At 36.8% G+C, this 23,777-nt stretch overlaps 1 protein-coding gene across 1 annotated transcript in view; it reads left to right on the forward strand.

The window, feature by feature from the left end:
* Window positions 1-20,390, forward strand: part of DGKE (diacylglycerol kinase epsilon) — a 29,190-nt gene extending 8,800 nt beyond the window's left edge. The window contains exons 3-12 of the mRNA XM_030827180.1: window positions 1,358-1,517; window positions 3,037-3,156; window positions 5,305-5,448; window positions 6,054-6,211; window positions 6,545-6,596; window positions 13,538-13,651; window positions 15,624-15,695; window positions 18,819-18,946; window positions 19,172-19,283; window positions 19,643-20,390. Of these exons, the coding sequence (XP_030683040.1) occupies window positions 1,358-1,517; window positions 3,037-3,156; window positions 5,305-5,448; window positions 6,054-6,211; window positions 6,545-6,596; window positions 13,538-13,651; window positions 15,624-15,695; window positions 18,819-18,946; window positions 19,172-19,283; window positions 19,643-19,822 (1,240 nt within the window). The 3' untranslated portion in view covers window positions 19,823-20,390. The remainder of the gene's footprint in view (window positions 1-1,357; window positions 1,518-3,036; window positions 3,157-5,304; window positions 5,449-6,053; window positions 6,212-6,544; window positions 6,597-13,537; window positions 13,652-15,623; window positions 15,696-18,818; window positions 18,947-19,171; window positions 19,284-19,642) is intronic.
* The last annotated feature ends 3,387 nt before the right edge of the window (window positions 20,391-23,777 follow it).

Here is a 23,777-nt window from a genome sequence, read left to right on the forward strand (position 1 = left end):
TCTGAATATCCAAAAGGAAAAAACAGCTTAAAATAGAAGGTCAACAGAGGACCTCTGGGTGAAAGAATGTTTATCCCCTTTTTTTTTTTATATTCATTTAATTATAACCATTCTTTTCTGGTGGCCTGCTTTATCTCTTCAGTCAGATCTGCCTTATCTGTGAGTGGATTAAATACTTAGCAAATTAATAATAGAAACCCAGGACCTTTACCAGCTCTGTTCTCTGCCTGTTTTACCAATTGGATCCAAACATAGTTGCAAATCTGAATGCACATGTTCTTATGTCTATTTCAAAAGCAAGCATATGAATTATTTTCATATTAACTGACAAAAAGAAATGCATGGTTGTACTTATATTTACAGGTTAAAAGATTTTCGAGCTGGACCCTCAGGAACTCTTCAAGGGTCCATGTCAGTGGGGCATTTAAACAGCAAGGACTTTAGGCCTCATGAACCTACATTTCAGCCAAAGCACAAATATATATGAAACTATCATTTTAGATCAGCTTTTGTTTATGTGGATCACATCTATTGATATTTACCATGTCATAAATTAAAACTGATAAATTTTTAAAATATTTTTAAAATAATAGCAAATTATTTTTATGAAAATTGTGAGGAGAGTTAACATTGTTTTAAATTTTTGCACATTTCTTTCACTTGTAATTCAGCTAGATTATCATATTTGCTTCTATTGTCATAGCACATGTCATAAAGCTTCTGGAAAATTCCCCTATACACTTTTGAGAGGATGAGGGTGAAATAATTCTTTAGTGTTATTATTAAAATTTTAACTTCACAGATGCCCTGAATGGATCTTGGGGCCCACATTTTAAGAAATGCTGTTAGGCGGGGCACAGTGGCTCACTCCAGCAATCCCAGCACTTATGGGAGGCCGAGGTGGGTGGATCATTTGAGGTCTGGAGTTCAAGACCAGCCTGGTCAACATAGTGAAACCCCATCTTTACTAAGAATACAAAAATTACCCAGGCGGTAGTAGCACGAACTTGTAATCCCAGCTACTTGGGAGACTGAGGCAGAAGAATCACTTGAGCCTGGGAGGCGGAGGTTGCAGTGAGCTGAGATCATGTCACTGCACTCCAGTCTGATGGACAGAGTGAGACCCTGTCTCAAAAAAAAAAAAAAAAAAAAAATTCTGTTAGATTAAACTGCCAAATATGTTCAAACCTTATTGCTCCATTTCACTGTGCAGATAGTGCATATCTTTTATTTGCCAAATGTTATGGTAAGTAGTGATAAAATTATGTTTTATTTTTTAACAAAAATGATTGTTTTGGGGGTTATCATTGAGATTATGGTTTAAAGCTAGTTAATGCTTGTTTCTTCCTTCCCTCAGGTGCATTTGGTGCCAGCAAACAGTACATGATGAGTGCATGAAAAATAGTTTAAAGAATGAAAAATGCGATTTTGGAGAATTCAAAAACCTAATCATTCCACCAAGTTATTTAACCTCCATTAATCAGATGCGTAAAGACAAAAAAACAGATTATGAAGTGGTAATTAGAGTTTATTTCTCTTATACAATTGATTTTTAAAAAGCTGCTTAAGTCATTGTTTGAGATAGTTAAGACGGTATGTAAGAAGAATTGGTGCCAGGAATAAAATAAGCTTAAATAACAGATCAAGACCAAGGAGGGAAATAAAATGCCATTATGGTAAGCCATAAAATCCTACCTAGTTCCTAGAGATGGGTCAAAAATTTGGGCTCTTGAGTTCTTTCATGTCTAAAAGGAAATTGGAAATGTTATATTAGTGGTTTCTAAAGCATTGCCTGCATCTGAATGATTTAGGGAGCTTTTTAAAAATACAGATTTCTGAGTAGTACCTTCATGGCCATATTTGATTTAGTAGGTATAGGGTAAGTCCGGGAATTCATCTTTTTTTTTTAAGGTCCTCAGAAGATTCTGATGAACAGTTGGTTTTGGGATTCATGATTATTGTCAGTGAAAAGAAAATAGATTTTCCTCACACCTTGTTCTAAAAATATTTTTCTATTTTGAACTTTATACAGGGCCCCTAGTGATAAGTGCACATTGCACATTATAAATGCTCCCACAAATAATGGTGAACATTAAACCTGTTGACAACAGTTTATAGTATGTAGATATGTGTATGAAATTGATGTAACTTACTGAATCTCTCAGTCTTTATGTAGCTCTTAAGGAAATGTTATAAAAATTTATGGATTTATTTTCTAATTGGATATACCAAAATAATTGAACTATTTTATTTTAAAATTGTACCTTTTTCAAATTAAGATTTTATGTCTTACATGCCACCTTTGTCAATATTCCTGCAAGGAAAGGGACATTTTAAATTTTTCAAACAATATTGTTTTGACACTTTTTTTAAATACAATGTCTTATTTATCTGAGTTCAACCTGAGATCACAAGAGAGGAGAATCTCTAAGTAAAACCACAGAATAACTTCATTAATGGTTACATCTACAAGGAGAGGGGAAGAAGAAATGGTTACATTGTGAAAAGTATTAATTTCATTTGACTTTGAGCTATTAGAAGTCCAGATTTTTTAATATGAGTACCCCATTTTAAAAAAAAGAAATAAAACTTTGCAAAACACACCAGAATACATCCAGTAAAGGAAAATCAAGATGAAAGATCAGAGAAAAAAATCAGTGCCTATTCTGTGAATGGTTGAAAGTTATGGAAAGACAGATTTTCAACTCAGTTTAAGTCCAAACTTTCTAATAATTTGATGTAGCAGTGTAATGGGCTGCATTACTAGTGAGTTCCTTATGTGAGTGTCCGAGCATATGCTGGATGACTTATCTAGAATAATGTAGAAGAGAATTAAACACTGAATGGGAGCTTAAATTAGTTAATTTCTAGGTTCCCTTCCATTCTTAGAATTCTTTGATTTTTATATTGAATTGAGAGAACTAGTATAGTTGTTTTTATTTCAGCAAATTATAGCACCGTTGTTCTCAAGGCATGGAAAATGTGCTTTTCATCTTTAAGATACTAAACCTTTTCACTCGTGGCAATTTTTTTTAGCTAGCCTCTAAGCTTGGAAAGCAATGGACCCCATTAATAATCCTGGCCAACTCTCGTAGTGGAACTAATATGGGAGAAGGACTGTTGGGAGAATTTAGGATCTTGTTGAATCCAGTCCAGGTAACTAAAGAAAAAAACTTCCTTTTTATATTAATGTTTTCATTTTCCCTAAAATGCAATGATTATTAATGCTTCAAGTCACTAATCACCTGATCATAGGAAAGAATAATAATTACAAAAAGATCAGCCATTTAAATATTTGCATAAACAGGAACTCTTGTGGTGGAAATATAAAATGGTACAACCTCTTTAGAAGACATCTTGGCAGTTTCTTAAAAAGTTAAATATAAATTTATTATATCTTCTAGCAATTCGTCTACTAGGAATCTACCCAAGGGAAGTGAAAACATATTTCTCACAAAGATCTGCATGAAAATGTTCACAGCAGCATTATTCATGATAGCCAAAAAGCATAAACAGCCCAGCTGTTCATCAGCTGATGAGTTGATAAACAAAATGTGATGTAGCCATACAATGGAATACCATGAAATGACAAAAAGGAACAAACTACTGATATGTATATATTACAATAAATGAACATCAAAAACATACTAAGTGAAAGAAGGCAGATACAAGGGACCTTATATTGTATGACTCCACTTATGTGACTTGTCTAGAAAAGGCAAGTCTGTAGAGGTAGAGAATAGATTATTGGTTCTAGGGATGGAAATGGGGAGTGACTGCGAATGGACATTGAGGGATCTTATTGAAGCAACAAAAATGTTCTAAACTGGATGATGGTGGTGGTTGTGCAATTCAGTGAACTTATTAAAAATTATTGATTTGTTCACTTCAAATGGGTGAATCTTATATGTAAATTATACCTCAGTTTTAAAAATAAAAGGGATCGTTAAAATTGAATATAATTTTACTTTGAAAAATTAACCAAAAAACAAAAAAATACAAAAAAATTTAAAAAAAGAAAAATAACCCATTGTGTAGCAGTTAGAAATGCAATAACTTTGCCCTTCCAATTTGTATTTTTTACACTTTCAATATTATACAGCTTAAGAAAATTATAAAAAATACAGAGAAAATCATTTGCAGTTTCTCCAAATACATCAGTTCTTTTTTCTTGTTCTTTCCATTAATTATCTATGCATTTACTTTACATATTAACAGTACTATAACAATAATCTAGATACAAATTTGCATTCTGATTTTTTTAATGGTATAAATATTTTTCCTTGTTTCAACATAGTCCTCATATTACATATTTAATGACTAAAATAATTGATGACTAAAATAATTGAATGGAAATAGCATTATTTATCCAGTCTCTACTGTTGAAAGGTAACACTGTCTCTATGATTGTACTATAAATAATGCTACAGTGAATATTTTTATACATATTTTTAGGCATTTTTGTCTTTTGAAATATTTTTCTAGGGTCATTGACAGAATTATGGATAATCAAAGTTACTTACATTTTTATGTCATTTTCTATGTATTGCAAAATTGCTTTCCCAAAATTTGTGCTGACTTGCACTGGTGATTTTTTTTTAAGCCAGTATAAGATATGAAACACTAATTAAAGGTGAACTTAGCACATTGCGGTTTATGTGAACAGGAAGGAGGCAATGTGGTCTAGTAGATAAACTGTAACTTTGATTTTGTTTTTGTTTGTTTTTTTTTTTTTGAGAAAGAGTCTTGCTTTGTTGCCCAAGCTGGAGTGCAGGGGCACGATCTTGGCTCACTGCAAACTCTGCCTCCCAGGTTCAAGTGATTCTGCTACCTCAGCCTCCCGAGTAGCTAGGATCACAAGCACACAACACCACACTGGCTAATTTTTGTATATTTAGTAGAGACAGGATTTCACCATGTTGGCCAGGCTGGTCTCAAACTTCTGACGTCAAGTGATTCACCTGCCTTGGCCTCCCAAAGTGCTGGGATTATAGGCGTGAGTTACCACACCTAGCCTTGTATTTCAGCACTTAATTACCTGGAGAATCACAGGCAAGTGATTTAACCTTCCTGCACCTCAGTTTCCAGCCCAATAGAATGAGGCTAACTCTTGCTTTGTAGAGTCAGTGTGGGGATGAGCTACAATGAATATAAAGAGTCTGGCATGGTGCCTGCCATATTGTTAAATACATAGTAGCCAGTAATGTTATTTAACTATATCTCTACTCATCTAGAGGGAAATCATCCTTACAGATGAAGGAAAATGTTGGATAAAAATAATTTTTCTTTTTCTTTTGTTTCTAGGTTTTTGATGTAACTAAAACTCCTCCTATCAAAGCCCTACAACTCTGTACTCTTCTTCCATATTATTCAGCTCGAGTACTTGTTTGTGGAGGGGATGGGACTGTAGGGTGGGTCCTGGATGCAGTTGATGACATGAAGATTAAGGTATTAGTCTTTAAGAACTACTACAGAAGGACTTCTAAGATAAATATAGTATACATATATATGGTTTTTTTTTTTTTTTTTTGAGATATAGTCTCGCACTGTCACCCAGGCTGGAGTGCAGCGGCGCAAACACAGCTAACTGCAACCTCCATCTCTCAAGTTCAAGCCATCCTCCCACCTCAGCCTACAAAGTTGCTGAGGCTATAGGTGTGCGCTACCACGCCTGGCTAATTTTTGTATTTTTTGTAGAGACGGGGTTTCACCATATTGCCTGGGCTGCTGTCAAACTCCTGGGCTCAAGCAATCCTCCCACCTTGGCCTCCCAAAGTGCTGGGATTACGTGGGTGAGCCACTGTGCCCAACCTAATATAGAATATTTTTTTGCTTTATATTTTTTATTATGCAGATGAATATTAGACATTGCCAGCTTCAAGTAGTTAAAAATGAGATGTTTTGATTAAGCAATTAGCATAAGCTTTACCAAAACAACATACAGTTGTTATATTTGTGTCCTTACTGTTTTGGTCTTATTAAATTTTACAAAATATTATTACCCAGGAAATAGTCTGCAGAGAAAAATCTAAAACATATCTTCCATATTCTAGGGACAAGAAAAGTACATTCCACAAGTTGCAGTTTTGCCTCTGGGAACAGGCAACGATCTATCCAATACATTGGGTTGGGGTACAGGTTATGCTGGAGAAATTCCAGTTGCACAGGTTTTGCGAAATGTAATGGAAGCAGATGGAATTAAACTAGATCGGTAAGTTACATTTCCCCAGAAAGTAGATTTCTTGAGATTTAGCCGTAATTGTTTGGTTTACAAATGAAGACTTGTGTAGATGAAATGTGCCATGTAATTTAAATGTGAAAGATTATACTAGTTGTACTTACACATAGATACTGGTGTTTTGTTTTATTATGTAAGAGCCAAAGTAATAAGTTACACTGAGTACTTATCCCTAAATTTGCATGCTCATATACATGTGGTTACTTTTTTAGATGGTATTTTAATAGAAAACCCTCATTTATCCAAACATCTAGAGTACGGGGTTTATTGTAAAAAGTGCTGTTTTTTTTAACTTCTGTTTTTTAGATGGAAAGTTCAAGTAACAAATAAAGGATACTACAACTTAAGAAAGCCCAAGGTATGTTGTTAGTGCCTCAGTTGCAAGTGGTTTCAGCTTCATTGCACAAGATACGGCACTCTGGTGGGATACAGACACCTGGTGCTTATCTCAAGGGAGCTGGCTGTGGAGCAGAACAGAAGCTTATATGCTTACCTCACAAGCTGGACTGTAAATGTGTTATGGGAGAGAACAGGGTGCAGGCATGCTTAGTTCTGCCCTAGCTGATCAGGCTGAGAAGATTCAGAGGAAGTGATACGGGAGTTGGTCCTTAAAAAAGCAAAGGACTCTACAGGCAGAGGGAATAGAGGTGAGAGAGTGCAAAGCGTGGTTAGCAAGTAGCAAATAATACAGAGAGAGCAGATCTGTATTTTTAAAAGATACTCTGGAGATAATGTGAAAATAGCTTAGAAGCCTGCACTAGGTAGAATCAGGATGAGGACAATGCAAAGACATTTTAGAGGTAGAATTAATCAATACTTGACAACTGATTAGTATAAAGGGAAGAGAGAAAATACATATTACTACTAGATTTCTAGTTTTTATAACTGGATATATGGAAATGACTATAAGAAAAATACCAAGTTTCAGGTTTGGGTAGGAAGAAAATGAGATAGATATTGGGCATATCAATCTAAAAGTTTTTGAAGTGTTAAACAAGAAGTTGGAAGTTTAGGCTTATTGCTCAGGAATAAAGACAGAGCTAGAGATGCAGATTGAGGAATCTAGACTGGGTTAGGAAGTAAAATAAACTGGGGTGGGGGCAGGGGGAGTAGCCCAAGTTGTGGGATCACATCCCTATTTATCAGCCTTTATTTAGGCTGAAGCTTTATTTCTGATAATTGTTTAATGCTGAGAATGCATAAGAGAATGTGGGGAGTGAGAGGGGAAAAGAGGGCCAAGAACTACATCTTTTCTTTTTTTTTTTCTTTTGTTGTGGAGACAAGGTCTCGGTCTGTCACTCAAGCTGGAGTGCGGTATTGTGATGACAGCTCACTGCAGCCTTGACCTCTGGGCCCAAGCGATCCTCCCACCTCAGCCTCCCAAGTAGCTGGGACCACTGGCATGTGCCACCAGGCCCAGATAGTTTTTGTTTTTGTTTCTGTTTTGTGGAGAGAGGGTCTCCCTATATTGTCCAGGCTGGTCTCGAACTCCTCGGCTCAAGCAATCCTCCCACCTCAGCCTTCCAAAGTGTTGGGATTACAGGCATGAGTCACTGCCCAGCCATGAACTACATCTTGAAAATAAACATATTTAGGTGACACAGATTAAGAGAGGCCACTAAAGGACACTAAAGAGTGTAGTAAGTAAATAAGGAGAAAACAGAGAAAGAGAATTACAGTAGGTGGGTGATAAACAGCACAATTAAAGCAGACTTTAAAGAAGTGCATTTGGGGAACACATGCATGTTTCTCTGCTTCTCCATCTCCTTGCCACTGAAATCCCTCTAAAATGTGCCTCTAAAAGATCTCGTACAGATTTTTGAGAAGGCACAAAACCTTAAGGAGAAAGAGATCACAGCAGTCTTCAGAAGCCAAAAGTAGGAAGGTTTGCATGTTGAAAAAAGCTCAAAAGTGCCTACACTGCAGAAAACCAAGAAAGAAACCAGTTTATTGAGCAGAACCAAGCAAAGGCTTAGGAATTCAAGTCACCACATCACTCAGAGAGCAGTAGCGTAGAGTGGGTCTGAAAATAGAATGAGTGAGCGAAAGAAGCTGTTCGTCCCCTAGATCACTTCCCCTTTCCCCAGCTTCACATGGTCATTTACTACCCTCCTCAACTCAGGTGGTAGATTGGAGGTTTACTCTGGAAGGTTTAGAGAGACTCTAGCCAGCTAACGCCATACTGAAAACAGATTTAGTGCAAAGTGAGATCACTGGCCCTTTTCATACACTCAACTTCAAGAATAGCGGCAGAGAGGATTTCTCTCTGGGGAAGCTAGCTTGCCCAAGGAAAAAATTAACAGGTACCAATATTTGAGTGTCTCCTAGCAAAAGGACCAGATTTTTGCACTGTAGTCCTATAATGAAGCTTATACCCTAGCAAGACCTGCTTTTGGATGCAAAGTTCACAGTTTGCTTTTTATGCCTTACTCTTAAAACATGAACATATACAGCCAAGGATTGGAGGCACAAACATTTAAGGAAAGCCTCTGCCATGAGAGAGCCCCAAAGAAACAAGAAGAAAGAATTGTAGGAAACACAGTCCAGGAAGCTGAAGGAAGTCAGGGAGTGGGACTAATGTTCTCAGAGAAAAATGAAAATACTAATAGAACAGGGTTCTATAAAAGGAACATTCAGAAACACATGCCTCAAAAAAGGCTCTTATAAACTAAAATTCAGTATCAGATTGGAAAGTACAATTGAAGACACCACTCAGAAAATACAACAAAAAGCAAAGGAACTGGACATGGGGGCACACGCCTGTAGTCCCAGCAACTCAGGAGGCTGAGGCAGGAAGATTGCTTGAGCCCAAGAGTTCAAGGCTGCAGTGAGCTATCATCACGCCACCGCACTCCAGCCTGGGTGACAGAGTGCAGATGAGACCCCATCTCTAAAAAAAGAGAAAAAGAATACAGTAAGTAATATTTAAAATTTAAAAATCACAAATTGGCCAGGCACGGTGGCTCACGCCTGTAATCCCAGCACTCTGGGAGGCTGAGGCAGGCGGATCACAAGGTCAGGAGTTCGAGACCAGTCTGGCCAACATGGTGAAACCCCGTCTCTATTAAAAATACAAACATTAGCCGGGTGTGGTCGTGGGTGCCTGTAATCCCAGCTACTTGGGAGGCTGAGGCAGGAGAATTGCTTGAACCCGGGAGGCAGAGGGTGCAGTGAGCCAAGATCACGCCACTGTACGCTAGCCTGGGCAACAGAGCAAGACTCTGTCTCAAAAAAAAAAAAAATCAAACAGTAATGATCTGATTATGTTATTTAGAAATATAGAGATAAATACCAGAAGAAAGAACTATGGAAAGAGCTCTGGGAGCAGGAATTATAAATGAGGAGAAGTAGACAGAAAACTACAGTGTTTCCTTTGAAGCCTTGTAGAACTATATAGCTTATTAAAGTGGATTGCTTTGATTTATTTAAAAAAAATTGAACGTAAAAAAATAAAGTATTGAGAGATCCTTTAAAATGGTTCCTGTGCTCAAAAGTATTTGTCAGTTATCATAGTGCCTGAAATGCCAACATTAAAGATGTATTTCTCTTTTTGATAGTAGCCAATCTAATAAGTGTGAGGTGATAGCTCATTGTGGTTTTCATTTGCAATTCTCTGATGATTAGAAATGTTCAGCATTTTTTCATATGCAGGTTGAATATCCCTTATCCAAAAAAACAGGACCAGAAGTATTGCAGATTTCTGATTTTTTTGGATTTTGGAATATGTGCACAATATGTACCCCTTGAGCATTTCTAATCTGAAAAGCTGAAATTCAAAATGCTCCCATGAGCATTTCCTCTGAGTGTCATGTCAGTGTTCAAAAAGTTTGAGATTTGGGGACATTTCAGATTTCAGATGTTCATATTAGGGATGCTGAACCTGTATCTGTTGGCCATTTTTATGTCTTTTGAGAAATGTCTCTTCAAGTCCTTTGCCCATTTTTTAATAAGATTATTGGTTGTTATTGAGTAACTTGAATTCCTTCTGCATTTTGGAGATTAGTTCCTTATCGAGTGTATAATTTACAGAGATTTTCTCCCAAGCTGTGGGTTGCCTCTTCACTCTTTTGTTTTCCTTTGCTGTGTAGAATCTTTCTAGTGTGATGCAATCTCTTTTTTCTATTTTTACTTTTATTGCCTGTGCTTTTGAGATCACATCAAACAAATAACTGCCCAGGCCAATGTCATGAAGCTTTTTCCTTACATTTTCCTTTAGTATTTTTATAGTTTCAGGTTGTACATTTAAGTCTTTAATCCATTTTGAGTTGATTCTTTATAATTGGTGAAATAAGGGTTGATTTTCATTGTTCTGCATGTGGGTATCCAGCTTTCCCAGTACCATTTATTGGTGAGACTCTCCTTTCCCTACTGTATGTTCTTGGCACCTTTGTCAGAAATCAATTGGCCATAGATATGTGTATTTATTTTGGACTTTCCTATCCTATTTCATTGGTGAGTAATAACAAATGTTGGCAAGGATGTGGAAAAGAGAGAATCCTTATACACTATTGGTATTGCAAATTAGTACAACCATTTTGGGAAACAATATGGAGGTTTCTCAAAAAACTAAAACTAGAATTACCATATGTTCCAGCAATCCCATTTATGGATATATACCCAAAGGAATTGAAATCAGTATATCAAACAGATGTCCATGCTGCCATGTTCATTGCAGCATTATGTACAGTAGCCAAGATGCAGAAATAACCTCAGTGCCCATCAGTGAATGAATGGTTTTTTTAAATATGCCATATAAACACAATGGAAAACTATTCAGACTTTAAAAAAAAAAAAAAACAGGAAAATCTGTCATTCTCGGCAACATAGCTGAACCTAGAGGACATTATGTTAAATAAATAAACCAGGCACAGAGAGACAAATAGTGTATGATGTCACTTATATGTGGAATCTAAAAAATCAAACTCAAAGTCGAGAGTAGAATGATGGTTACCAGAGGCTGTAGTGAGTAGGAGGGTAGATGGAGAAAGGGGAGACATTGGTTAATAAGTACAAAGTTTTAGTTAGGAAGAATAAGTTCTGCTATTGCACAGCTTGGTGACTATAGTTAATAATAATGTATATTTTCAAATTGCCAAAAGAGAGGTTTTTTGTTTTTTTGGGTTTTTTTGAGACGGGGTCTCATTTGACCATGCACTGGCGTGATCATGGCTCACTGCAGCCTAGACCTCTTGGGCTCAAGCGATCTTCCCACCTTAGCCTCATTAGTAACTGGGACTACAGGCATATGCCACCACACCCGGCCAATTTTATTTTTATTATTTTCAATAGAGACAAGATTTTTCTATGTTTCCCGGGCTGGTCTCAAACTCCTGGGCTCGAGCAGTCCACACCTCTCAGCCTCCCAAAGTGCTGGGATTACAAATGTGAACCACTGTGCTCAGCCTAAAAGAGAGGATTTTAGATGTTCTCACCACAAATAAATGATAAATATTTGAGGTGATGGATATGCAAAAAAAAAAAAGATGTATTTCTCATTCATACCAGGATGTATTTCTATTCAGTAATAAAGCAGAGCTGAATATTTAAAAATATTTATCAGAGATCATTCCTCCAAAGAAAGATGGACAAAGTTTCACACCAGTTAGATGATTCAAATAAGAAGACATGTTCTTCAGCCATTTGCTTTCAAGAAATATGATATGTCATTAAAAATATACCACAATCAAGTAGAGTCTGCTTACCTCTATAGAAGAACATCCAAACAATCAAATACAAGAAGGAACTTCATTACTCTGTACATTCAAGCAAGTATTTTGTGCCCATCTGGTGCCAGGCACTGTTGTAGGTGCTGGAGTTTCAGTGATGAAGGCCTTGCCCTTATGAAGCTTATATTGCCCCACTCTTAGTTTCTGAATAAAGGACGCCTAGGAAACTAGAAAAAAAGATTCAGTTAAAAAATAAAGGCAAATTAATGTACATTGACCTATTTTATTTAAAATAAGGTGTTTATGGGTTTTTTTTTTTTTTTTAAAGAACAACTAGGATTGAAAATTGTATTTTGGCAGTGAAGGGACAGACATTTAGTTCCATAAGAGATGAATGGGAAAAGGATGAAAAGAACAAGTGACCAAATTTAGACTTAACCATCAAAAGGAGGAAGAGCGTCTTTGATTTGGAGGAGAAAGGTACACTTGAGTAAGGTCAGAATTTTTAGATGGCAGAAAGAGAGCATGAGAATTCATACCTTTCATACCTGAGGATCTCACTTTTTTCAGTGAGGCAAGAATCAAGATCATCTGAACATAACAAAGGCAAGGGAGCTGGTTATCAGGGACTTGAAGAGAGTTGTAAATTTTGAAATAAACCACTAGGGAATACAGGAAAGGAGTCATCTAAAGGGTTACTGTGTCCTATTAGCGATTGTGTCCAGCCATCCTTAGAAATAACTTTGTAACAGGATCATAATTATAAGATTCTTACCAGCAGTGTCCAGCAATCTGGAAATAGAGCAGAGAAAACAGTTTGATTTAGAGAAGATTAACAAGTAAGGCTGGCCGGGCGCGGTGGCTCATGCCTGTAATCCCAGCACTTTGGGAGGCAGAGGCGGGCGAATCACGAGGTCAGGAGCTCGAGACCAGTCTGGCCAACATGGTGAAACCCCATCTCTACTAAAAATACAAAAAAATTAGCCAGGCATGGTGGCGGGCGCCTGTAATCCCAGCTACTCAGGAGGCTGAGGCAGGAGAATCGCTTGAACCCGGGAGGCAGAGGTTGCAGAGAGCCGAGATCGCGCCACTGCATTCCAGCCCAGGTGACAGTCCGAGACTCCATCTCAAAAAAAAAAAACAAGGCTAAATTGAGAAGAGGTCAAGGGAGTGTTGGAACGAAGGATGGTGTTGAGTACAGTCACTGAAATGATTGACCTTGGAATCCAGGCCGCGTTGGGAAGTAAGATAAATTAAGGTGAGACCAGTAGCCTGGGTGGGACTAATAGAAGCTGAGAGCTTGGAGGCTGTGATAAATGTAAAGAGCAAATGTAATGGGAACACAGGCATGAAAAGCCTGGAAGCATCAAGTAGAGCCATTCTAGATGGTAAGGTCTGAGGTGTAGCATATAAAACAGAAATGGAAGATGAGATTCACATCTGTAGTTATCAGCCTTAAATGGAAGCTTTATTTCTGGTAACTTCACCGGACAGTATAAAATAGCCATGTGAAAAGTAAATATAAAAAGCGTCTCCCTTTTCAAAAGAACACAAAGACTAAGATTGACATTTAATTGTGACTCAGGCTTAGGTGGAACCATAGTCTGTTGCTTATTCTTACCCTTTCTCACAGGAATTCACAATGAACAACTATTTTTCTGTTGGACCTGATGCTCTCATGGCTCTCAATTTTCACGCTCATCGTGAGAAGGCACCATCTCTGTTTTCTAGCAGAATTCTTAATAAGGTGTGTTGGATAAAATAACATTTCCTGCTTATCACCAAAGGTACAGTAAAAATCAATAGTTCAATTATATTTAGCACTCTTAGATTCAGATTTAACTAACTTACAGAAATACTTACCTGCTCTGTTTTGTGTAGGGTTGTCAAATTAGATCTTTTTTTTTTTAATTAGGTCTTTAAATGTACTTTATCAGGCCAGGCACAGTGGCTCACGCCTGTAATCCTAGCACTTTGGGAGGCGGAGGCAGGTGGATCACTTGAGGTCAGGAGTTCAAGACCAGCCTGGCCAACAGGGTGAAACCGTCTCTACTAAAAATACAAATTTAGCGAGGCATGGTGGCAGGTGTCTGTAATCCCAGCCACTCGGGAGGCTGAGATAGGAGAATCTCTTGAAACCAGGAGGCAAAAGTTGCAGTGAGCTGAGATCATACCACTGCACTCCAACTTGGGCAACAGAATGAAATTCCATCTCAAAAAACAAAACAACTTTATCAAAGTATTATATAACTCTAACAAATTTTTTAAATTCAAATTTGGGATGTTTTATAGCATATCTTGCTTAGATGGCAACTAAATGGAATATATGATAGTTTATCTTAAATGGCAGCTAAAATTGGAAGGAAATTTTAGGCAGAATAAATTTTTGGTGAAGTCATTAAAGGAAAAGTAGATTTCATTGGTTTGAAAAACCTCCAAAAGGCAGATGAGATAAAGAAAAGACCAGCTTGTTTGCCACAGCTTTGAATTAAGGTCATCTCTGGTTTCTAGTACAGTTGATTCTGTTGATGGAGTTTTGCTTAGGAATTTTTTTAATAACGTTTGGTGATTGACCAACAGGATATCAAAAATAAATGCATAGCAATTGTATTCCTGGTTCTGTTTTACAAATATTTCAAATTTTGAAATAGTTCCCTTTTATTAATATAGTTACTAAGGTAATACGTATTACTATTTGTACAGTTGATAATTAACTCATCTCAGTCCTTACATCAACCTTTCTGTATTCATGAGTGATTAGAAAATGTTTGTTAGATTAATACGCATTACTATTCTTAAGTAATCTGAAGTACTAGGAAAAAGTGAAATTTTCTAATTTGAATATTTTTCTTTATAAAATACAACTTTTTTGATAAATTGGGAGAAAACACTATTTAGAAAAAAATCACTTCTAGGCTGGGCGTGGTGGCTCACGCCTGTAATCCCAACACTTTGAGAGGCCAAGGTGGGTAGATCACGAGGTCAGGAGATGGAGACTATCCTGGCCAACATGGTGAAACCCCATCTCTACTAAAACAAAAATTAGCTGGATGTGGTGGTGCACGCCTGCAGTCCCAGCTACTTGAGAGACTGAGGCAGGAGAATCACTTGAACCCAGGAGGCGGAGGTTGCAGTGGGCCGAGATCGCACAACTGCACTCCAGCCTGGTGACAGAGCGAGACTCCATCTCAAAAAAAAGAAAAAAGAAAAAAAAAGAAAAAGAAAAAATCACTTCTATCCCACATTTCCCCTGAGAAAGAGGATAATTAAACTTAAATGGAATGGCCTGTATTGTCATCTTCCAAAAAAGAAGGATGAGTAACATTTCATCTACTGTACCACAGTTCACCTAGAACTTTTAAACTATTAATAGCCTAAGAGAATAAAATGTAAAATACAAATGATGCCAAAAGTATCTGTAATATGTTAAAGGCATTTTTATTTTTACATTGTGTTTTAATTATAGATTTCCATTGCTGCTCCTAGTGGATTCCAATTTTACCCTTTAAAATTACTAGAATGGAGGTGTTGGATAGGGCCAGAGGTTGCACACCAAAAGTATCCCCTTTGGTTGCCCATCTTTTCATCAGCATCTAGTCTACTGTAAGGAAAATGTGTGCTTCAACATTCTTAAAGGGAGCTTTGATACAGTGTATTTTTTCTTATTGTTTACAGGGTTAGATTGTTTTAATATTATATTTTCTGTCCATTTTTCATAGGCGGTTTACTTATTCTATGGAACCAAAGATTGTTTAGTGCAAGAATGTAAAGATTTGAATAAAAAAGTTGAGGTAAGCTATTAACACTTTTTATTTTTTAAAGTTTTAGGTGGTCTCTGGATTGTGAAGACTTTTTAAACAGAAATGCTAAACTTTGTTAATATATTTTGCCAGCATACATGGAGTATTTATTTGTGTGCCAGGCACTTTGCTACTTGCTTTATACACATTGTCCCTCTAAATTCTCCACAATTCTATAAGGCATGTATTATATATTCACATTATGCAGAAAAGAAAACTATTTTAAATGAAGTAATTTGCCCAAATTCTCTCATTTAATGCCTAAATGTACGTATAATAAAGATGTGAACCCAGATTTGTGTAAATCCAGTCTGTTTAACTGTTAGGGTGAGTGGCCTCCATTCATACATGATAAATAATTTACAGTTATCTAATACAATGCCTGACTCAACATGAAGACACAGAGGAAGTTTAAATGGAAAGTTTAATTCAGATTACTTTTGTCGGGCATCTCTCTTATATACCAAAATAAAAATGTATAAATACAAAAAAGAAAATTAGCCAGGCATGGTGGCGGGCGCCTGTAGTCCCAGCTACTTGGGAGGCTGAGGCAGGAGAATGGCATGGACCCAGGAGGCGGAGCTTGCAGTGAGCCGAGATCGCGCCACTGCACTCCAGCCAGGGCGACAGAGCAAGACTCTGTCTCAAAAAAAATTAATAAATAAAAATAAAAATAATAAAAATGTATAAATAGTAAAAATAGAATATTAATGATTGCTTACTGCAACAGCATCGCTGACATCATGATATGGCAGTCTTTTTTTTTTTTGAGATGGAGTCTCGCTCTGTCGTCCAGGCTGGAGTGCAGTGGTGCAATCTCCATTCACTGTAAGCTCTGCCTCCCTGGTTCACACCATTCTCCTGCCTCAGCCTCCCGAGTAGCTGGGATTACAGGCGCCCACCACTACACCTGGCTAACTTTTTGTATTGTTAGTAGAGACGGGGTTTCACTGTGTTAGCCAGGATGGTCTCGATCTCCTGACCTCGTGATCCACCCGACTCGGCCTCCCAAAGTGCTGGGATTACAGGCGTGAGCCACTGTGCCCAGCCAGATATGGCAGTCTTATATGTATTCCTTGCTTGATGCCAAAAAGAATCCGTAATGGTTAATAGCAACAACAAAGACATTAATTCAGAGAAACCTAGAACTGATAAAATAAATAAAAAGAGATCATAAACAGCTTGGGAAAAGCAATGAGCAGGGAGTAAGGAGACTGATTATACATTAGTCAAGGAAAAATGTTGCCGTTAGGCGTAATGTTTAGCCCAAAGTCTCTGGGCTGCCATGGCGTAGAAGTAAGCAAGATTTTCTGTTAAAAAGAGTGTTATGTTACTTTATCATATTATATTTTTCCTAGGCTTTGATAGTATTGGTAAAGTATACAAGCATGTAAAATAAAGACCTTTATTTTATTGTCTGACATTTTATTTATATAAAAATACAAATTATTTTTAATTATACAGAAATAAAATAAATTTTATTTATATACCTACAAAATAGTCATTGTCCTCGATACTGGAGGTACAGTGATAAATCCCTTGCTCTACATTTACAGTCTAGGGTGAAGAAAGATATTTAAACCAGTCTGGGCACAGCGGCTCATGCCTGTAATCCCAGCACTTTGGGAGGCCAAGGTGGGAGGATTGCTTGAGGCAAGGAGACTAGCCTGGGCAACATAGTGAGACTCCACCTTTATAAAAAATAAAAATAGCTGAGCATAGTGGCATGTACCTGTGGTCCTAGCTGCTCAGGAGGCTGAGGCAGGAGGATCACTTGAACCCAGCAGGCAGAGGCTACAGTAAGCCATGATTGTACCACTGCACACCAGCCTGGGTGACAGATTGAGAGCCTGTCTCCGAGAAGAAACCAAAAAGATATTTAAACCACATTTCAATGCAGTATGAGAAGTTATATAAGAAAAGCATGTGGTCTTACAGGAATAAATAACTGCAATACGTAACCTAGGAGCTACAGAGACTAGGGAAAGTGGCAGGATAAGCAAGTCTTTCTGGAAGAAGTGACAAGCTGGAATCTGAAAATAAGTAAGAGTTAGCTAAGAGGAGGAGGAAGGGAAGATTGCTGTAGGCTAAAAACAGCATCTGCAAAAGACCCAGAGGCACACATGGCATATTTGAGTGAGTTCAGGCTGGAGCATAGCTTTCAGGAAGGAAAGTGACAAGAGCTGAGGCTAGAGAGATGGACAGAAGTCAAATCAGAGTGTCATATTTGCCTGGTATTGGAGCTTGTATTTCATCATGGGCATTGAAGGGTTGAAGTGAAGCCATTGAAGGGTTGTAATTAGAGGATGACGTATTTGCATTTTTTAAGTGTCGATCCAACTGCTCTGTGAGGGATGCATAAGAAAGTAAAGCTAGAGGCAGATAGGCCAGATAGGAACATTTTAGGGAAGAAATGGTGAAGAGAGAGAAAGACATAGAAATAGCATCAACCGTTTTTAGTGATTAAGGGGATGTGAAGGGTAAAAAGTCAAAGAAATCAAAGATAACTGCCAGGTTTCTGGCTTAAACAGCTGGGTTGGGGGTGAGTTAACCTACTTACCAGGAAAGAGTAAGAGTTAGCTAAGAGAAGGAGGAGGGGAAGATTGTTACTCTTTCCTGGTAAGTACATTGGGGAACAGGGAGCAAATTGCAGAAAAGTTGCTTGATCAATTTTTTACGTAAGAGTTTTTGGTGCCAGTCCATGGACATGTTTTGTAGGCAGTGGATAGATGGATCTGGCCCAGTTTACTTTCCTGAGAAGGAACATCCAGGGAAGTAGAGTGTGGGTTCCCAGGGAGCAAAGGGAAAGAAGATTTTAGGAAAAGAGGAAGAGGGTCAGCAAGTGTCAGGTGCTACTGAAAAAGCAAGTTAGATAAGGCCTGAAAAAATCACGGGGCTCAACAAAAAGAACATTATTGATGATGTTGATAGAAGCAGTTCCACTGAAGAGATAGAAAAGGGCAGATGAGAGGCCCTGAGTGAGAGGTAGGGAGCATCTTCTACATGTGCATCTCTCATATATAAGCACATTTATGAAAATAGATGTGAATTCTAAATGGATGTGTATGGGAATCGTGTACCCTGTAGTCACTGTCTATTTGTATTTCTTTAAAGCTAGAACTGGATGGTGAGCGAGTAGCACTGCCCAGCTTGGAAGGTATTATAGTTCTGAACATCGGATACTGGGGCGGTGGCTGCAGACTATGGGAAGGGATGGGGGACGAGACTTACCCTCTAGCCAGGTATGTACATTTGTGGTCTGTTTTTTTATGTCACTATTCTATTTAAAGCAATCTCTTGTTTATAGACTTTAACATTTTTCCTCAAATTTTCTTTTTTGTATATCTCATTAGTTGTAAATATTTTTTTAAGTTGATGGTCCAACTGTGTTAAAAAGTAATTGCGCTAGCATAACTGATTTTATTTCATTGCATCATATAATCCATATTTTCTTTTTCTAATTTTAGGCATGACGATGGTCTACTGGAAGTCGTTGGAGTATATGGGTCTTTCCACTGTGCTCAGATTCAAGTAAAACTGGCTAATCCTTTTCGAATAGGACAGGCACATACAGTGAGGGTAGGTGAAATATAGCTGTAACAGGCTAATTTGTCCCAATCCAATTCTAAGCTGTTGATATGTAAAGTATACATGCTATACCTTTCTTTAAACAGTGGTTTATGGCTTATGCAGCTGGTCACTGTACACTAGGGGCTAGAGTGGGATGAGGAAGAAACAGAAACATGGCTCAAGATCCATGAGATAAAACGTTCACTTGAAAAAAGAATTCCTTAATCAATGAATAAAAACATATTCAGATTAATATTTTCTAAAAATGAAATGCATAAGGGTTAAGGGATTGTGGATGGTATTATTAAGGAAGAGCTTTCTAAATTTTGGGGGACTGACTTTAAACATTATTTGTTCTCTAATATCAGCTGATTTTGAAGTGCTCCATGATGCCGATGCAGGTGGATGGGGAGCCTTGGGCCCAAGGGCCCTGCACTGTCACCATAACTCACAAGACACATGCAATGATGTTATATTTCTCTGGAGAACAAACAGATGATGACATCTCCAGTACTTCGGATCAAGAAGATATAAAGGAGACTGAATAGATGGATGAGGGAGTGGAAACTTTGCATAGAATCCTCACGCAAGTAGATACATGTTCATCCAAAAGTATTAATAGAAATTCTCTATCAGCTATTCAGTCTTAATTTCACTAGTAGTATAATGGGTATACATTTTTGTAAATAGCATCCCCAAACCAGCCAGCCTTCAGTTATTTACAAATGTTTGTTCTTTTTTCAGCAAAATACTTCAAATGAATAGTATTAACTTACGAAAAGTCACAAAAACTTACATGAGAGTGAAAATTTGTTATGACTGTTTTGAGAGTGGGACTCACTCTGAAGTATGTGCTGTCTCATTTCTTATTTTTGAACCATGCATATGACGGACACACAATGGATGGACACATTATATCTCCAACAAGGTGTGGGTGGAAAGATCAAATTAACCTGCTTTTTTGAAAGGAAATGATTACTGTCAAACCAACATGGTTAATTGTGGGCATCCTCCTGCAGCATGCCTCTGAAGATTTTCTACAACCCAAACCAAGTGTATGTATTGATTTCCAGAAACCCCCAAAAGGAGAATAGTAAAAAAAGATCATACTTAAAATTTGTATTACAATTTTTATTTTAGGAACTTATTCAGACATGTAAATGTTGTTTAATTCTGTAGGTAACCACTTGAGCTGAAATTCAGGATCTTTTTTATAACACCAGTGTAGCCAAAAGAGAAACAGATAAGTGAATTGGTAAGAAATAAGATTCAGAGCACTTTGGATTGTAAGTTATAGGTTCTGAGCTGAACAGTTTATCAGCCTCTCTTTTTATTAAAAGACAGTGTCAACACTTCAAAAAATGTGCTTAAAGGAAACAACGGTGAGATTAATTGCTTAGGAAAAGCTCAAGGCTGACTGATAAGTTTTAAAAATTTGGTGGTCTTGTAGTATTTTGAAATACAGTAGTCTTTTAACAGAATTTCCCCTTAGGGAGGTAAGTGGACAGAAATCGTTGCTAAAATGTTTATATCATATTTATATTAAAATGAGAGAGAGATATTTTTAAATTATTTATTATTTACCTTGTGGTATGGTACCTGTGTTTAGTGTTTATGTTTAGTGTTTATTTATTAAATAAAGCTAATAAATTGTAGCTTTATTTAATAAGTTAAATTGATCACATAAATTCTGCTAGTCACAATCAGATAGAAATTTAGTCTATTAATTAAAATTCTAATTTAATTCTCCTGACAGAAATCTAGATATTCTTATTCACAAATATTCCTCATTGTATTGAAAAATGAAGGAGGGCATGAAAAGCACTAGGGAACTACTTTTGGATAACTGAAAGCTTTGTTTCATTGTTTTATTTGCCCCTCAATTGCCACAAACTTACTGAAGGGCTAGTTTCCTGGTTCCCATTAGAGGATGCTTGCTCGCTGCTGTTGACCAGCCCAAGGGTCATGACCCACAGGTAGGCTGACCCAGTGGGCATCCAGCCTGGTGTTTTTCTGACACATGGCCCATTTGTAGGCTTTGTGGTCTTTCATGACATTAATCTCTGAAAGATCAGAATGTATCCCCCAAAATACCATTAGCTGTCCTTGAGGGTCTGTTATGAATCTGTCATCCGTGAATTGCCATAAACCTAAGTTTGCCTCGCCTCAGGCCCAGACCATGTTTTCAAAGAGCAACTTAGTAATGTATACAGTAGTCAGTACATTTTATGAAATACTTTATTTTGCTAACTTAACCTCTTCCAGATCTCCTCGGGTGATCTTAAATTCTAGTCTTGAGAAACTTTGTGGGCAGATCTGTTTTCAGCTTATTTATATACCTTTCATGGTAGGTAACCATGGCAGTGAGGATGGCAGAGTTTTGTTTTGTTTTTTTTTAATGAGCCAATCATGTTCTGAGTATTGTGAAGTTTATCCTTTCATTCATGATCAAAATTGTTAAAGACATCACATTTTATAAATACACTGTTAAATCCACTTTACTGTAGGTTATAGTTTACCTGTTATATAATTCGTAGTGCTAATTGTAGTAGAAGCAAATCAATTTAGGATGTTGGAATTAAAATAATCACAATAACTAATACAGGTTTTTAATTGTGAAAACTACAATTAAAAATTATAATTTTAATACCAACCATAATATTACATTGTATTTAGAACAGTATGTAAAATGCCCTCATTTATCTAAATAAGTTGATTTTTTGGTTATCGTAATCTAGTAAGGTTTTTGCATCACTACTGATCTGTCATGAAGTTTTTCTGCTGGCTTATTCACTTATTTAGATTTCATTTAGGGAAGCTATTTCAGAATACCATATCATAAAACATATCATTATCTTATTTTTGCAAAATTCACTTACTTTTTTGGGCACATTTACCCAGCATTTCAAATAAATGTATAGGCATGTGCCTTGTTTAAATAAGTAAAATTTATAAGACTTCATGTTTGCAAGTTACATATTAGGGTAGTGATTGTTTATATTACCAGGGATTCTACACTTTACCAAAAAAATTGCCATAAGATTTTCCTGTTCCATTTTAAATTGTCTTGATATTTAAAAAAATAACTTCTACATTCTCAGGAAGAAATACGTGAAGTAAATCATATCTCCATGTCTGTTTCCAGATTTCTCTCATCTTTTTACTATCCCAATACATTCCTAATTCCTATAAACATAGTGGCTTAAATACTGAATACCTGGCAGCTCTTAAAGATCCCGTAGGCAGATGATGATAATTTTCAGTGTTTTGTCATGTTTAATAGAAATCAAACTGACTTGTGTTTTAAAATACAAGTTGTCTACTAGTAAAGTTACATGATTTAACTGTTTTAGGTTTTCTGCAACAATTAGCTGTGAACCCCTAATGTAGCTGATGTTTATACAAATTTTATAATCAAAATTATTTATTTTTATTTTTTTAGAGTATGTCAAAAACATATAGTGTTTGCTCCGTGAAATACATTTGCTTAGAGTTATAAAGTATACTGTGACTCAGAAATTGTAAAGTCAATTTGCGTTGTAAAAATGAATAAGCATGTCAAAAGAAAAATAATTTGCATTTGTAATATAAAGTAAAATTGTATTTAATATATTTATTGAATTTTAAATTTGCACTAACTTGAAAACTTTAAAGGTTATATTAATTTAAAGATTAATGTGGACCCAAATACATAATTTGGCCAAAAAAGTCATTAGAATGGGTAATGGTTTTGTGTGGTTTTCCTTCAAAATGATAATACTGAAGTAAGAACCAGCGTTTTATATTGATAATTTTTTAAATATTTCTACCCAGTTGAGGACAGTGGAATATAAGTAGATATATTTAAAATATCTAGATATTTAAAAAGAAAGAAAAGGTTGTTTATCCCAATCTGAATTCATTCTCAGCAACAAGACAGAAAAGGTGGTTTGGGTTTTGCTTTTAAGCAGTTCCCCCTGTCTTTTTCAGTTTTTTCCTTGAAGCCTTTCTCTTGTTTCTCAGAGTATGCGCTGCAGGCTATCTGCAGCATCAGAATGCCTGGGCTGTTGAAAGTATGGATTCCTGAGCCCAACCCTTAACTTAATGATTCCGTGTCTCTCGAGATGCGACACAGAAATCTGTTTTTATTAACAAGCAGCTCAGGCAATTCTTAAGCATACTGAAATTTGAAAGCATCTGGTCTGAACCTCATGTATTCACCTAGGGCTTTTGCTAGGTGGGATACCATGCCGAAAAATTGAATTAATTGTATGTTCTCAAAATTGTTTTTCTTCTACTCCACTGTCCTCTTCCCTCAGAATCACTTTTCTAAAAGAACTCTATGAAAAACTTATTTGTATGATACCCAAATTGATATATTTGTCTGAACTCTGTTACATAAAAATTGGTATGATTCATATGTGGAATCAGTTTTTGGACTGTGACCCATGCAGTGTTGGGGGACAAGGAGTTGCTTCAGGAGTTAGTGCAGTGCGCCTCCAAGGGGCAGTGAGCCATGGAAGC

This window comes from Nomascus leucogenys, chromosome 14 (genome assembly GCF_006542625.1).
Source record: "Nomascus leucogenys isolate Asia chromosome 14, Asia_NLE_v1, whole genome shotgun sequence".
Classification (NCBI taxonomy): domain Eukaryota; kingdom Metazoa; phylum Chordata; class Mammalia; order Primates; family Hylobatidae; genus Nomascus; species Nomascus leucogenys.